Source organism: Ambystoma mexicanum, chromosome 9, assembly GCF_040938575.1.
Source record: "Ambystoma mexicanum isolate Mex_15411 chromosome 9, UKY_AmexF1_1, whole genome shotgun sequence".
NCBI lineage: Eukaryota > Metazoa > Chordata > Amphibia > Caudata > Ambystomatidae > Ambystoma > Ambystoma mexicanum.
In genome coordinates, this window is record NC_090931.1 from 373,681,435 (window position 1) to 373,698,091 (window position 16,657).

General features: G+C 45.2%; 1 protein-coding gene across 1 annotated transcript in view; it reads left to right on the forward strand.

Annotated features, from left to right (window-relative positions):
• The window catches only part of MTMR4 (myotubularin related protein 4), a 1,314,188-nt gene that overhangs the window by 31,085 nt on the left and 1,266,446 nt on the right, over window positions 1–16,657 (forward strand). The window contains exon 2 of the mRNA XM_069614837.1: window positions 16,348–16,402. Coding sequence (XP_069470938.1) covers window positions 16,400–16,402 — 3 coding nt within the window. The 5' untranslated portion in view covers window positions 16,348–16,399. The remainder of the gene's footprint in view (window positions 1–16,347; window positions 16,403–16,657) is intronic.

A 16,657-nucleotide genomic window follows, 5' to 3' on the forward strand; every position in this document is an offset into this window, starting at 1 on the left:
CAAGCTTTCTCTGTGTCCGAGGCCCAGGTGACGGCCCGAAGCCACTGAGCGTGTTTGAGGGCCCCAGGGCCGAGCCAAAGCAGTAGAATACAACGGACTGCTAGCAGCATACATAGCCCAGCTAGTTTCCTGGAATCATGCCCGTCTGGGGGAGTTCATGAAAAAGACCTCTCAGTGGGGATGGGGGTAATGGTGTAATCTAGCATTCTAGTCATAGAGCATACCTCCTCCCAGAACAGCATCATCTGAGCCGCACCTACGGCACCTGAGGGGGCGGTCCTTTGGCCTATAATGTAGTCTAATCGGTGAATAGTGGAATCTGTGGCGCACCTTAAATTGGATCCGTTTGAAGCAGGAATTGAATGAGATACAGGCACACATGCGGTCCCAGCGTTGGCCAGTTATTTCAATATCTACATCCTCGCCCCAGGTGCGTCTGAGTTGATCAAAAGGGGAGGTGGCCTTGAACTGAAGGAGGGTATACAATCTATAGACCTTCCCTTTGATTCAGGATTTCAGACAGTATAGGATAATTTTAGGGAATTGTGGGGAAGTCCAGGTACCTGTTCTTAAGGGAACTGCGGAGACCCGCATAATGTAGCCAATGGGAATGGTTCTCCCGCAGGGGCACTGGTAGATCTAGCCCTTCGAGGATGTTACGCTGGTCAAAAACATCTCGGACAGACTCGAAACCTGCATTAGCCCAGAGGCGTGTTGTTGCGGGGGCTACACAAGAAGATTCCGGGAGGAAGTTCCAAAGGGGAAGTTGCTGTGAAAGGGGTGTGAGGTATTAGCCTGTTTCCACAGCTCAGTCAAGGCCAATTTCGTGGAGCCTACAAGGTCGAGGTATTCGAATTTGACATGCTGAGGGGAGAAATAAAGAACTGATATCCCGGCCCACTACAGCTAGGCGTTCGAGCCTAGTATGCAGTGGGGGGGGGGGGGGTCTGTGGATATAAACCAGTGCGAGGCATATTGCGCCAGAGCAACTATCCAAAACCTCGCAAAGTTGGGGGCACCATAGCCACCCCCGGACATGGGGGTAGTTAGTGTTTCTGGTTTTAGGTGTACCACACTGGAATGCCACAGAAGGGTATTTACGATTCTGGTCAGTGACTGAAAGAATTTGCGGGCCAAATTCGTACCCCTGAGTTTCCTACCCTTCTTTGCAGGTCAGCTTCCTTATTTCTTATTTCCCCCTTAAGTTTAACCTCCCGCAAGAGTCTAGTCCTTTTCACAAATGTTCTCTGTGCTATAAGCGGCCCCCTTATTGATGCTTTTGGTGCTTCCCAAACTATGACTCGTGGGGGGTTCCCCTTTGTCATTTCGCTCGAAGAATTCCATAATGTTGGTATCTAGTGAATCCTTGAAAACCTGGTCTTTAAAGAGTGTCATTACAGACCAAACGTTTATCCAGATTAATGCTCATGAGCCTAGTTCAAGGCCAACCAACCCACTGGTTCAGTGGCTGCCCCCTCGATGTTGTACTCTAGTGCCGCCTCTTGGAAGATGTAGTCTATGCGAGTGAATGTTTGGTGGGGGGGCGAGTAAAACGTGTATGCCTTTGTTTGCGGCTGGCGGGATCTCTACTCTTCAAGGGGCTCTCCTCTCCGGAGCGGAACTTGGTTTCTTGCACAAAGAGTACATCTAAACCCAACTGGTTGAATGCCCTCATCAACAATTATCTATTGTGGGGAGTGGGGGGGGGCGGGGGGAGTTTAGAGCCTTAACATTTAGTGTCCCAAGTCGGAGTCATGTGCCATACCCCTGGGTTTTAAATGATCTTGTGAGAGCCCGTAAATTCCACCCCGTTGTGTGTTTGTGCTTGTCTTTCAGAGTTGCTCTGGCCTGGTATTTGTTGTTTCTTCTCCCAAGTATTACCCATATACCTGTGCTACGTGCAAGCTTTGAACTGAGAGATGCTAGCTGAAGCTTCCTTGTGATTGACCACCTCCCCTTCCCCCTCCCCTGAATACTGTCCCCTGTTGGTCCAACTTCTAACCACTTTGTTTTGTCACTGAGGTCAGTGCTCCCCGACCCTAAGCGCATGAGGCTGAGCCCACCACACCATTTCTATCGCTCGTGGTGCAGTCTGACCGTGTACGGGTGTGTCAGTCCAAACGTGTCACCAAGCTTTTCATGAGGTGTTGAATCTCCTGAACTTCCTTGAACCTTTGGCCCTCCGTCTTGGGCCAGGGGCCCCATGGTTTCCTGGACAATTCCGAGGACAACGAAAGTTCCTCCCTCTCACTTCCACTCGCTCCTGCTGTTGGGCCTTGTAGAACCCCATTTGCTTCTTCTGCTGAGACCACTCTGTATTCTTTGTTGCCGTGTTCAAAGGACAAAGCCCCATCTGTAGCGAATGTTCCCTTCTCTTAGCCATGTGGTCAGTTGGCGACAATCCCTTCTTTTAGCGAGAGTGGCTGCTGAAAGATTCTGACCTGAGAGCCCTCAAAGTTAATGTGGTCGTGTTCTCTTGCCTTTGGTAGAATTTCAACCTTGTGCTTGTAATGGTGACATTTAGCTAGAACATACCTCGGAACATTTAGGGGCCTCCCGCCTGGTGCACACTCTCAAATTCTAGGTCCAACGTAATGGGTGGGGGAGGGAGAGAGATTCAGGGATTTCACTTGTCTTTCCAGACTTAATCGGGTATCACTTGGTGTTTCATTGAGGCCTTGTATCCGTATGTTGAATCTCCGATATCTCTGGTCTCGAGATCCTCTACTTTTGTGCCCAGGTCTGCGTTCCTTTGCTCAAGATCCTGAAAGCGACCCTCCGTTTTCATTTCCACCAGCTCTGCCAAAAGCTGGTAATTCTCGAGGGCTTCAACTTTATCCTCAATTCTATCTACTCTTTCTTGCAGGGCATTGACTGTGGTTGCCATTAGCAATCTAATTTCGTCCAAAAGCAGGCGAATATCTGCCTTTTGTGGAGGTGTCATGGTCTGCTCCCGGAATGCTTGGTGGGTCTGTTTGGGGATGAGCCGCCATGGCTGGACTTGTGCAGCGATATTCCTGCAGCTTAAGAACCGTAGCAGGGGCTAATTCCCCTTGCATGAAGTTTTTTAATTGAAGTGTGTCTGACAGGCATTACCGGCTGGTGTGCACCAGTGTTGTTTTCAAACTTTCTCTCACTTTAGCACTCCCCGGAACCTGGCCTGTGGGTGCGTGCACTCGGCGGGGATGGTAAATGTCCTGAAGAGTGTGTCCCAGCCCCGGGTCTGGTTCAGCACCCACAGCCCACTATGTTGAGAGGGCAGGCTGTACTTTGCAGGTTGTGCGGCCTCTGGCCCTGGAGTGGTGTGCAGTCCGGCTCACCGATGATTTCGGTCTACAGTAGTAGAGATGTTACAGCGTGCAGCATGTTCCTTCGCTTCTACACCACTCCTCCGATGCAATTTTTGCTGCCTGCCCGAGGCCTCCAAGAACCACTGGGGGAGATGAGACACGGGCCAGACAATGCTTCTAGGGTGCATGGGCCCCTATGGTTCCTCTTTCCCTCTACTTTACTGGCTTCGCCGGTCCCTGTGGGATGCTGGTGGCTGAGAAGGCAACCGTGCTTGGATTGCGTGAGGAGGCCCGGGTGGGTGCGGCGAAGGACCCGTGGGGGTGGGGCTCCTGAGCCTGAGGCTTACTCCCCTCCGGCGTGTTTTTATTTTAATTTTTTTCTCTACGCAAGCCTTCTCGTCCTTTAGGGGCTTAATGCTGGTCGCATTCTCGGTTTATCCCTCACTGCTGCTTATCTCCTGTTAATGCCACTGCACTGGTTAAGGAGCTGAGCTGTTAGAACGCTCCGGCAGGAGCATCAAGGCCTGGTTGGGACGGGTGTCACATGCCCGCTCCTCTTTCGGGGGGATGCTGCTGCTGCCGATTTTCGCCAGGAAACTGATGACCGAATGTCAACTGCTTTTCCTTATCCCTTAATTGAGTTCTGCTGCTCACGGGCTGATTCTGCATGAACGCGCTGACATTGCAATACGGGTTAACGGAAGGCTCAAGCTGCTCCGTCTGCGCCCCGTGGTGTTCTCTCCAATATGCATTTTGAAAGACTGTGCTTCCCAGTATGCTTTGACCACTACTTCATCCCCTTGTCTGTTCATGACATGTGTCCCCAATCCAAAATGGCCACCTTCTACTTCTAGGGCTGTAGATGCCAATAGAAGCATTTAAGCTGCGTTAATCCAACCCACGATGTGTTGCAAAGCTCCTGATACTGTATATCTAGTTTCTTTGTTTTCCTGAACCATTATTGCTGTTTTCTGCTGCTGTACATTGTCTTTTCCTGCCCGGGTCACTCTTTGCTTCTTCCTGCTCCAGTAGCAGTTTCACGATTGTAATTGTGATCCGTCTGGCTCTCCAGTTGTGCCAGTGTTCCCTAAACTGTTCCAGTTCCAGTCCTCCTCTCCTGCACTGCTGTGTTGACTACTATTCTCCACTCCACATCGCCCTGAAAAGGAACCCCAGTTTTTGAAAGGTTTTTCCCCTTTCAGGGTTGTTTTGCCTTGTGCACTGTCTTCCTACCAGAAGCCCTGCTCCTCTGTTCGGCCTTGGGAATAGCTAGACTAGTATTTCCTGTTTCAAAGTTACAACTGGCCAGGTAAGGACTGTGCTAGTTCAGTTTTTATGACAGTGTTTTCTGGTTAAGAACTGGCAGCCATGGATCAAATTCAAACCCTGTTAACTGGTGTGCAGAAGCCAACAGTAGAAGTACAGAACTTGTAGAACCGGAAAGCTGCACTGAGATGGACGGATGGACAATTGGAGCTTAGCAGATTGTGACCCAATGACCTTGACCCCTATCCCATTGCTGATTAGGGATATACGTGGGGAGCCTTAAACATTGAAAAGCATGACTCCTGTTTAATCCAGTTCACATTCAAGCCCCAGCAATTTGCTACATCCAGTGCCAAGGTTGGGTTATCTTTTGGCAACTTCTACGGCAGTGCTCTCACATGGGCAACATCATTGGTGACTGAATTTGGTCCCCTATTTGATGATTGCAGCACATTTGTTGCCGATTTATGGAAAATGTTTAACCACACTGATCTGGCATATGCTGCCTAGGAAAGGATGAACAGGCAGGTATTCCACACACACAAATTAAAACTGTGAATGTCCGTTTACTATAGATTCAAGGACCAGGGAATTCCAACGAACATATCACAACAGAAATGTCCAGGTTAGAGAAATGATTACAAATTAATTGAAATTATTATTTAAAATAAAAAGGATCAACTCACTTATAGAAATCAACATCTACAGAAGGTATCCCATGCTACAATTCTGTATTTGATTTATTCTGAAACTATTAAAGTTACAGTGCAATCTGTAGCATACAAAACCAATTCTATTTTACATAATCGTCCATCACACTTTATGCATCTCTAGACGACCCGCATTTAAATTCCAATACATTTTATCTTGTAGCACAAACCTTTGTTCATGCATAAAATAATTATTAGCTCATTATTAGTCTGTTTGGTTAATTGCATGTCTTTTTCTTCTGCCTTGTATCTTCTAATACCATTTTCTTATGATTGAGGCCTTGAGCCTAATACTAATCACAATTTCGACAAATAACCTCTAAGTTGATTGATAATTGAGGTCTCATCTTCATCAGAGCCATATTATGAACTCATATCTTTTCTATTATCAGCTATTTGTTTTGCATTTATCAACAATGCTCACATTTTACTCCATTGCCTAGTATTCAAATTCATCACTGCAACAAGTTTTCATTGTGATCTGTAAAATTAGCTTCTTTTCTAAAGGTCTAGACTTCAAGCACAGTGTGGCAATCCAATTTGATGGGGATGTTCCCAAACTGCTCATGGGAAGTGTTTAAAATGCTCACTTGTGAGGGTCCCACTCATCAGCCTATTCCACACCCTGCATCCTTCAGAGTTGGTGACCATGAAAAAAATGAGGAAAGGCTCAGTAGCCACATGTAGTAGAACCCAAGCCTATGCATTTTGGACACATATAGAATTCTAGTTAGGAGAGGAGTGGTCATGCATAAAGACTACATGTACTTTGCAGCTACAAACGCCAATTTGTGATCTAATTCTCCTTTTGGCACCGAACGGAAACTTCCCATGCCTAGAGATTAAATAATGCAGCTAACGCCATCATACTCTGTATATATTCTCCTTGCAGTCCAAAAGCTCAAGATTGCTCGTCATCGGAGTTGAGCTGACCTGGCCATTCCACCTGCCCATACATGCCGGTGCTTTACTCCAGTGCTCTGAGGATGTTTATGGGTGATACACTTTAGATATGACAGCGACATTTAATAAAGTAGATCGAAATTTACTCTCATGGAAAATCCCAATTGTATTATATTCCTTTTAATATTCTGTACAATTAATAGCCTCCAAATCTGCTTGCATATGGGATGTACCTTTTTCTAAGGAGATTAAAGTAAATGTAGGTTTGAGTTGGGGGTATATTCTCGCTCCATGTCTATTCAGGTTGTAAATGGCTGAAATGCAAGAAGCATTAATGAAGACCAATTTTTTCCCACTGAAATAGGCTCCATCCCCGTTGGATAGTTCTATGTGGATGAGAGAGTTGTATTAAATTTAAGTCCGTAGGATTCCAAAGGAGCCTAAATTATTTAGGTGATTTTGTAAAGAATGATTAATTGGAAGTCAACCCTAACAAATATAAAATATTTATGTTCGAGAGGGAGTGGAACAAAATAATGTACTTGGAATTTTAATAAGCTAGAGGAGGTGGATAACAATTTATTTAGGGTACATAATGGCTAATACATTTTTTTTTTTTAAAAAAAACCTGAGGTGGTGAAAGGTAGACTATACACCAAAATGAATGCCTTCATAGTCCAAATAAAAAACGGCTTTTTTTGCTTCTACCTCTAATAGAATTCTTTAAAACAAAAGTTTCCTCAAGAATTTTATGGTTTGGATTAATTAAATGAATTCAATTTGATTTGGCTAAACGTACTGGAAGGCTCTCTGGCATTTTGTATTGTGCCTCCAACCTTCCTTACAGATAGTGATGTACACAGTGTCTTGGAATACGTTAAATCTCTATGTTAAAGGCATAGTTTAGTAAAAAAATTTATTTCAAAAATAGATAGCCCACATTAAAAAAAAAAATACTAGCATCCTCCGTTTTAAAACTTCCTATGTAAAATTTTGAGATATTTAAGCTCAAAAGCAAGCACAAGGGCGCCGCCATTTTGTGAAATGGAGGCCCTCCTGTGCTGGCTTTTGTGGCACTAATGAAGGAAAAGCCAGCCAGCTGTAGTAAACAAAGTCTACCGCTGGGTGGCTTTCCCTTCATTAGTGCCGGGACTCGGAGGACGCGGACCGGAGATCAGAGCAGGAAAGCTGCAGCTGAATCTCGGTAAGTGCTATTTATTTTTTTAACAAAAAATAAGCACTAGCTGCGTTTTTTTTTCTAAGTTTTCCGGGCTGGAGGAGCCCGGAAAACTTAGAAATAAAACCACAGCTTTAAAAACATATTTATGTTTGCGGTCGCTTTTGAAGCGACCGCAAACATAAATAAAACGTTATTGTGTTGGAAAACGCTGCGGTTTTAAAACCGCAGCGTTTTCCAACACAACCGTGTTGTGTCTGCCTGAATCTGCTTTACCATTTGGGGCTCTCGGGCTCCCCGGAGCCCGAGAGCCCCAAATGGAAAAGCAGATTCATGCAGACACAACGCGGCGTTGCGGAAAACAACCGCGTTGTGTCTGCCTGAATCTGCTTTTCCATTTGGGGCTCTCGGGCTCCGGGGAGCCCGAGAGCCCCAAATGGGAAATCAGCTGCAGGTAGAAACACTATGCGGCATGTAAACACAACCGCGTGTGTTTCTGCCTGCTGTGGCTTTCACTTTGGGTCTTCGGTGCTCAGCACCGGAGACCCAAAGTGATAGCCACAGCAGGCAGAAACACACGCGGTTGTGTTGGAAAACGCTGCGGTTTTTCGTTCCAAGTTTCTCAGGCTCCTCCGAGCCAGAGGAGCCTGAGAAACTTGGAACGAAAAACCGCAGCGTTTTCCAACACAATAACGTTTTATTTATGTTTGCGGTCGCTTCAAAAGCGACCGCAAACATAAATACAACGTTTTTAAAGCTGCGGTTTTATTTCTCCAGCCCAGAAAACTTAGGAAAAAAAACGCAGCTAGTGCTTATTTTTTGTAAAAAAAATAAATAGTACTTACCGAGATTCAGCTGCAGCTTTCCTGCTCTGGTCTCCGGTCCGCGTCCTCCGAGTCCCGGCACTAATGAAGGGAAAGCCACCCAGCGGTAGACTTTGTTTACTACAGCTGGCTGGCTTTTCCTTCATTAGTGCCACAAAAGCAAAAGCCAGCACAGGAGGGCCTCCATTTCGCAAAATGGCGGCACCCCTGTGCTTGCTTTTTCGAATTTTGAGCTTGAATAGCTCAAAATTTTATGCTAGTATTTTTTTTTTTTAATGTGGTCTATCTATTTTTGAAATAAAATTTTTTACTAGACTATCCCTTTAAGCTGATAAAGAGAGAAGAAAACACGTTTTTCTCTATTCTAAACTAAGTCGCTAATCATGGTGGGGACCAAGCACTTCAAGAAATCACATTTGAAATCTGAAGCTGAGCGAGTTAAGTGTAGATATCTCAACTGACAGAGAACCCTAGTATTCTAAAAAGGAAATTGGTAGATCATGATAATATGCAAAACTGGGATCATGTAGGAAGAATACAATTGTTTAAAGCTTACTCCGAGAGACTCCCAGGGCTGCACACTTATGGCCTATACAATAACATTTCCATCTTTCTCTCTTGGCTCTCTAGATTTCGATTTTAATCTGCATTGCACACAGCTCTTGCAGGAAAACGAAATTGAAGGATCTGTACATCTATCCAAGAAGAGACTTGAGTGTAATGAGTTTTAATTCAATGTAGTTATAGAAAGGTTTGTTTAGACTATGTAATGTATGATTAATTGTTTTTAATAACCATCATTGTTTTTAATAACCAAATTCTAATGTGTAAATTGTAATGAATTTCATGTGACTTTTGTTATAAACTGAGACACATTAAAAAGTGTTGTGATGCAGACTGTTCAAGACATTACTGCCCTTCCTGAACGTGGCACAGTCTCTGCTCGTGGTGCAGCTATCCTCACTTCCTCTTTCGTACCAGTACTATTCTGAAGTGTTCCTCCAATAGGAATGGGAGGCACTACCTCCACGGTGTGCATTTAACTGTGCAATTGACCTTATTGCTCGGCCCTAGTTGTTAAGATGGATTTCTGAACTCAGACCTGGTTGGCAGAGGTTCAGGGGCCAGCCTAGTTTCCTGGAACAGGGTAACCTTCTGGAAAAGCCAGACCAATCAAGGTAGCATTGGCAGTGACTAGGTCTCAGGAGGGGTGAGGGTGACTGAAATACCTCAATGAGCACACAGAATAAAGGACACTTACATACATACACACCTGACTGGGAGTGATTTGTATGTGTGTATGTGTGTATGTGTGTGTGTGTGTGTGTGTGTGTATATATACAAATAGATGTATTCAAGGCCTTTGAGTTTCAACACAATCGTTAATAACATTAATACCTTTAAACCAACACAATCGTACTAAAATACATATATACAAGACCAAGTGGCCTAAAGGGTTAATGCACGAAATGGGTCCACAAGCTAAAAAAAAAAAGAAAGGAAGCGGGTAGTGCTAAGAGTCTTTGGGCAGTTCTGCAGAAATCACAATCCTAACTCAAAGGCAGTCCAGTACCTAAGAAGAGGTGAGCCTATTGTTCAAATGAACTTGCAATGCTGGTGCACACCGTAGTGCAGATGGGCAAAAACGGGGTCTCTTGTAGGGTCTGGTGCAGCTCAGGAAGTTGTGTGAGGTGTTGCAGAATAAGTTCCCACTATTCGTGGAGGTTCTCCCCAAAATGGCAGGACAGGATGCGCTGGGGGCTACCAGTAAGGGTTGCAAGTACTCACTGACCCCTGTCTTGCTCCGGACCAAGCTTTGGCAATCTAGACCGGTTCAAATGCAGCAATTGTACATTTCTGCGGCTAAGTTACAGTGGCGTTTTCTCTGCTCCTGGTGGATGGATCAGACCAGTTTCACTGTAGCAGGTTTCAGGGCACAGAGGGTCCCAGCTACAAGGCACCTGCAAATTTCGTCACCACGGCTGGGCGACACATTAATCGTGTGTACTCTGGTTCGGGCGCTCTCTTTACTTCAAACCTGGGAACGCCAAGAGTACGAAATTCAGTGTGAGAGTGCCGTGAACACAGAGCTTGCGATGTACCAAGTTTCAAGGGCCTCTTTGAAACAGTGGTGGTATCAGAGCGAAGGTCCTGCACAAGCTGGTCAGGCCACTGGTTGGCCCAGGGACACTTCTGAGAAGACCTATTTGCAGAGACTGATGAAGGTGCCGAGACTAGTTAGTGCCACTATTCCAATGGGTTGAAGCGTCTTTGCACACCTTCTAGTTCGATTGGATGCAGAGGGGTCCAGCGGGACAACAGTGGGCTCAGGGTGCCAAACCTTCCAGCGGTTCCTCGACTCTGCTTTTTAGTTTAAGGATACTTGGATCCTATCCTTCGTTCAGTGAGGACTCCAGAGATCGACATGATATGGGCGTTTGGCACCTTCTCTTATCCAGAATCTCCTTCGTACCAAAATGAAGAGGACCCAATGGGAGATATGCTCACATACAGGCACACCATACGTGGACCAATCATGGACCACGGTGGTCCCAGGCATTCACCGCACACCAGACTCTCTGGCACCCAGGATGTGTATTGGAACTGGACAGTCCAACCCACATCTTGGAAGCACACACTAGGCATGCAGAAGCCCACAAAGCTTGGCGTTTCGCAGGAGAATGCATGCCCAAAGGACTGGCCCGGGATGGCTCGACCTGAGGAAGGTGAAGGGGCAAGATGGCTAAAGGACAAAACAAAAATCTCATGGCATGGCCATTTTGGAGCCAGGCCACCTATTCCTGCCAAACGTGGTAAACGCGGTTTGTCTGGCGGGAAAGGGATAAAAATATATGAAAAGATAAGCTGCGGCCAGTCCTGTCCAAGGCACATCTGCACTTCTCCTAAAAAATCCTTCGAGAGTATCTAGGGCTTTTTGAAATGTCAGGAAGACCCAAGTGCACTGTAAGGTACAGTGTGCACTTGCAACATGTTGCAGAAAAGTTGCAACTTTGACAAGGACTCAGGGAAACAAGTCTCCCAGTACTGACTGACTGTAAGGGCATGTCAGTTTCCCCATAATAAAGTGAGCGAAAAGCCGAGGGGAGTGCAGCAGATGAATGTGCTCCCGTGGTAAAGTCAGGCTATGGTGTAAAACAGCAGCAAAAAGTTGGAGGGGGGTACACAACTGGAGGGGAAACGTCACATAATTGGGAATCTTTCAAAATACTAGTGTTTTCGGCTACTTGCTCTGTCCACAGAAAGGGTCCTACACAAATACATCCAAGATAACTTACAGAATGCCTCATGTGTAGATTTCAAGGTATTGTATGGAGAAACAGTTAAGGACCTTTGAATTCTCCCATTAGTCTAGAATCCCGTTACAGTGCCATAGTATTCACTGAACATGACATCCATGGTGCCTACCAGCTGAGGTGGATTTCACCTGGTGATGAGCAGATGACCGCGTTCAGATTGCTCTTTGGTCATTACCTGTATAGGGTCTTGCCCTTTCGGCTTCATAAAGGATAGCTCAGGGGCAACGCGTTCGTCTTGGTAGCAAGACGACGCAGAGCAAAACAGGTGTGATTCCCCGGGTCCGCGCTTAGAAACCTCTGGGTATTAAGCACATCCTAAATAACCTATTGCATCTTACATTTGGTCTTCGACATAATTTCGTCCCACGTATTTGTTGAGCTCCTAAAATGGTATGTCCTAGTATTCTTTGACAAGATCTTGGTATATTTATCCAGATTTCTGCTACATACCATTCATGCAGAAGTCCTGCAACACCTTTCAAAGCGTCATCTATTTGTCTCAACAAAACCCAGAATCTATATGGTTTCTTAAAATGTTTTGGCTATCCTTGACTATCCCACAGTCATCAATATGTGAGCTACAGTCCTTTCTAGGCATGGTCAACATTCGGCAGTTTTAATTTGGCAAGAACAGGACAATGATGTTGGCAGACCTGGGGTTAGATGCTAATCTACATGTGCCAAATATCTTAGTAGGAGAAACACTTTCTATTGTTGCGAGTATTGGGTGTGTGACGAGTCAGACAACATTGGCACCGAAATAAAGAAAGAAGACTCGGGCCCCCACACCTAATCCCAGAAAGCTACCACAAAGGCAAACAACGCCTTATGAATTTAATTCTGATGTACCCTATTTGGGTATATGTATTGCTGTATGCTGAAACCCATAACTCAAGAGACTCGAACGAGGAGGCTATGGCTAGAAGAAAGAGGAGCAGGATACCATACCCAGGACTTGAGTCCTTTTTGTTTGTCAAGCAACCAGGCAACTCCTAAAAGAGAAGGAATAAGTGGAAAGGTTGATTGGTAGAGCAGCGGCAGCAAGAAAGATTGCTAGAAGCTGTAGCAGCCATTGGGAAAGTGGATGTAAGTCGGAGAACAAGGTGTGGATGGCAGCCAGCTGGAAGAGGGGAGAAGAGGGTCGCGAGTGAGCAGTATAAGGTAAGGTGGGTGAAGACTGTGACGGGTGGGGGTTATGCAATCCGGCCAAGCAGAAGTAAAAGCCGGCGGGCGCGGAAGACACAGGTGTCAAAAGGAGGCGAACGTTGGCTGTGGAAACCGACAACGTTGCTGGCAACCCCTTTCCCACCCGGGAGGAAGACTGCCAGACGGAGGGCCCGTCCGGCATCTGAGCTGGAGGTCTGGTCAGCAGGAGGCTGACCGAGGACACCAGCGGGACATAAATCGGGTCAGCCAAAGAAACTTAAACCCCCGACAAGGCCACCACGGGAAAAATTATCCAGTGACTGGAGGCAGTACCCGCGAAGGCCCTACCTTTACCGGATGTTATGGGCAACGTAGGAGTGGGAATAGGACACTCCAGAAGATGCAACACCCCTAGCGGGAAACGCTGATCGCCTGAGGAGTGAGCCGCTGTACAGGAGGGGGATGATATAACGCTACACTCGTTAAAACGCAACCCCACTCTTCCCAGCCCCATCGATATTGGAATTTGGCAATACTGGGCAGATCAAATTGTCAAGCCTGCCAAAGAGACCTAGGACCAAGGTCAACTAAATTGTTTATGTGGAACAAGGTTGGGGAGCGGTGCTATGCCCATGGCTGCCCTGCTCTGGCCCAGTCATATGGCATGTTACTCTCTGACTCATTACTGGACAGTCTTTCTCTGTGCCTCATCACTGGCCAGTCTTGGTGGCCATGTCTCTTCCCCACTCTACTAGTCCTGTAGGGCAGCACAACCCTGACACTGTTCCAATCCTGAAATGGGGATTTGTTCTGACCTGATGGAGGAAATTAAGCACATAAACTGCCCTTTACTCAACCCAAGCCGAATAACCATAGAAACCTCAAGACCCAAATACATGTTGCTACTTTGAAACACCAGACTCCCTCTTCAACAACTCCCCATTCAATAATGTAACCCCCTTTCCTTCTAATCAGTCCTGTTTGACTTGTTGCTATCACTGCAGATTCCCTTGGTAATGCTGCTGACCCTGTCTTCTCCAGCTACTGTAATGGCCGCTACTGCAGTGCATTTAACAGACCTGAACAAATCTTGCTAATTCTGTTTTGATTATCTTAATTTTGGCCTCAAAAACCACTTGCCTCTATGTGTTTGCAGACCGAAGTGTGCATTCCTTGTGTTCAAGTCCATGGACACTCATCCCCCTCCCCCTCAAAGGTGGTATATATAGGTGGTATTACTGGTGCGACTGTGAGCAGAGTATAGCAGCTAGAGCTCAAGAACCCCCTTTCCTGCCAGTAACCTCCTCCCTGTCTTTAGCACAAGGTGTCTCCCATTCTTGGTGGATTCTGATATGCAAGCAAACCCCCTCTCACCAGGCCACAAGACAGTCTTTCACTCCCCGAGACCTGTATTTGATGTAATTCCCAGCCCAAATAAATATCAGTACCTGGTTATCGCCTCCAGATAAGGTAGGAGGTAGTACATACAAAATGAAGAAGCCTACAACAACTCAGAAGCTTGATTGGAGAATAAAATGCTGGAGGATCATCCCAGACTGCCCAATCTCATGCCATCCTGCCCCAAATTGCTTGGTTTCAGTTTCCTTTAATAGGGCCAAACTTCCAGCATCTTCTGTATTCTTAACTCTGGACACAATCTCTTGGCATGGTTTCTATGGGATGGGCATAATGTTTCATCACAATGCCTCATTGCATCTACAGCAGGCTAATGCTGTGTTATCTTGACCAGGTACAATACCAGACATAGGTTATTTGGTTGGTTCTTTCAATATTCCTCTTCAGAGCAGGGCATTCCAAGCCAACCTCAATGAAGGAACGTATCCACATTTGTACCTCATGAGCAAGAGACTGCGTCGAGGGACATGGATGGATCCCCAATTGCCTTACTTTGATCTTCCTTCCTATCGAATGAGGCACAGTAACCAAGTTCTTGGCCTTCCATTTGGCAAGCAAGAGCTCTTTGCCGTGTCTGCCAATGACCGACTGACCAAATGTATATTTTGGGCTAAAAGAAAAAAAGTCTTTGGCATTGGCAACAACAAAACCTTCTCAATCCACTTGAGGTAGTCTTGCTCATACTGCACTGGCTGATTTTTATATCTGTACAAGTATTTTTTTCAGCTACAAATAAGAGTTCCTTCACTGGCGAGAAGGAATCAACAAAACTATAAAATATTTTGTCAACAACTAGTGCTGATCAATAGAAGATCCTAGAAGAACGTAGGATCTTCTATTTTCCCACATAGGCAGTGTTGCTCTCTATCCTTTTAAAATTGTGCCATCCTACCAATCAGTCCTGGGCCCTGTGGATTCTCTGGTCTGCCATGATTTCAAGTTTTTTCTCTCTCCTTTTTTCCTTCCCTTGCTGCTCAACATCACTATCTATTCGGTATGAACAGAACTTCTAATTAAGATCCAGATTGTTTCAGACCTGAAGTAGGAAAAGCCAGTATCCTTGCACGATGGAATAGAGATTATTCCCTCTCACTCCCGTCCCCACCTTCCTGGGTGACTCTTACGGTGTCACACATCCATTGTACCTTCAAAACATGTCCTTCAAAATGGTGACTATGCACATCCTTTTACAGCTGAAGGAGAGAGTGGTTCATCATTCTTAGGACTGTTGGATTGCACTGTTGTGTTCTAGATCTGCTACTTTCATCACAGACCGTGTAGAACGAGCAGTGCGGTTGTAATGTGTCCCAATATTTTTGTATGTTTGCTTTTTTTTCCTTGCAGCATTTTTTAGGCTTACAGAGTTGGTTACATAAAAAAAGGGCACAGTATATTAGAGTGGGAGGAAAAAAGATCTGAACAGCGGGCCTACAAAACAGTATAATACCAAATACAAAGATAGCTCTGTGTCAGTAGGTGGGGAAGGCAAGCATTAGAAGTATGGTAGCCATGAAACTAGTAACCCCATTGTTCCTCCTTACAAGCCATATCCTTCTGCTGCCCAAATTCCATGCACTGCGGCTCAATAGATCGTCCAGTTTACATGCATGAGCATAATCATCCAAACGTTGCATATATGGTAAACTACTGTGCAATGTTAGTGTTCCCCAAATTGCTGCATATGAAGTCACCTATTCAAGCCATTCGTTTCTGGTGTTTATACGCATTACATCGTATAACGCGTAGTTGATTTTAGAATTCATGTTGCCAGGTGTCCTTGTCTTTTCAAAGCCTACTTAAATGAAATGTTTTCATTATATATTCTCTGTGTTCTAATGTTATGCATTATCACTCTTTATGCATGATTACGTTTCTTGATATATTGGTGTTCTTAAAATGCAACTTTCTTTGCTGATTAATGCAGAGAATTCTACTCTGCTGGTTATATATGAAAAGGTTTCCGGAAAGCCACTAATTTGTCAATCGGTTTTCTTTATTTTTCCTTAACTTAATACCATTAGTTAATTAGTTGATGTTCAATGATGGACAGCAGTCAGTGGAAGTCAGTTTAGTCGTGATTCTGTACATGTGTTATTCTATGGGTCTGATGAAGCTGATAGAATGGTTTAATATACCGAATTCCTAGCCGTTGTCTATATTTTGGGATTGATATCCCGCCAGGCATTGATATTTGGGCATGCCATTGAATCCCTCGACCACCGTTTCTCTGTCTGTTCTCCTCCTTTTGTGCAGAATGGATGGGATTCTGCTCTCTCATGTGGTGTTCTATTTTTTTAGGTGAGCGAGAGAGAAGCCGGATCCCGCATTCCAGCAGCGTCTTATCTGAATAATGGTAACTTCACTCATTCTTCATACCAGTATAAAAAAAGTACTTAAAAAAAAAGTGTGCTAAAATTTTATTACAGTCCAATTACTGTAATGGTCCATTTCAGTTGGAGGATCAATTCTGACTGAAATTCACTGTGTGTGACTTGCAACAAGGCAGCATTGTCTTTTTTTTTTTTCTTTTTTCTTTTCTCCTTCTTTTGTAATACATATAAACTGAGTGATTGGATCCTTGGGAAAATCTGCAGCAGATGTTCCAGGG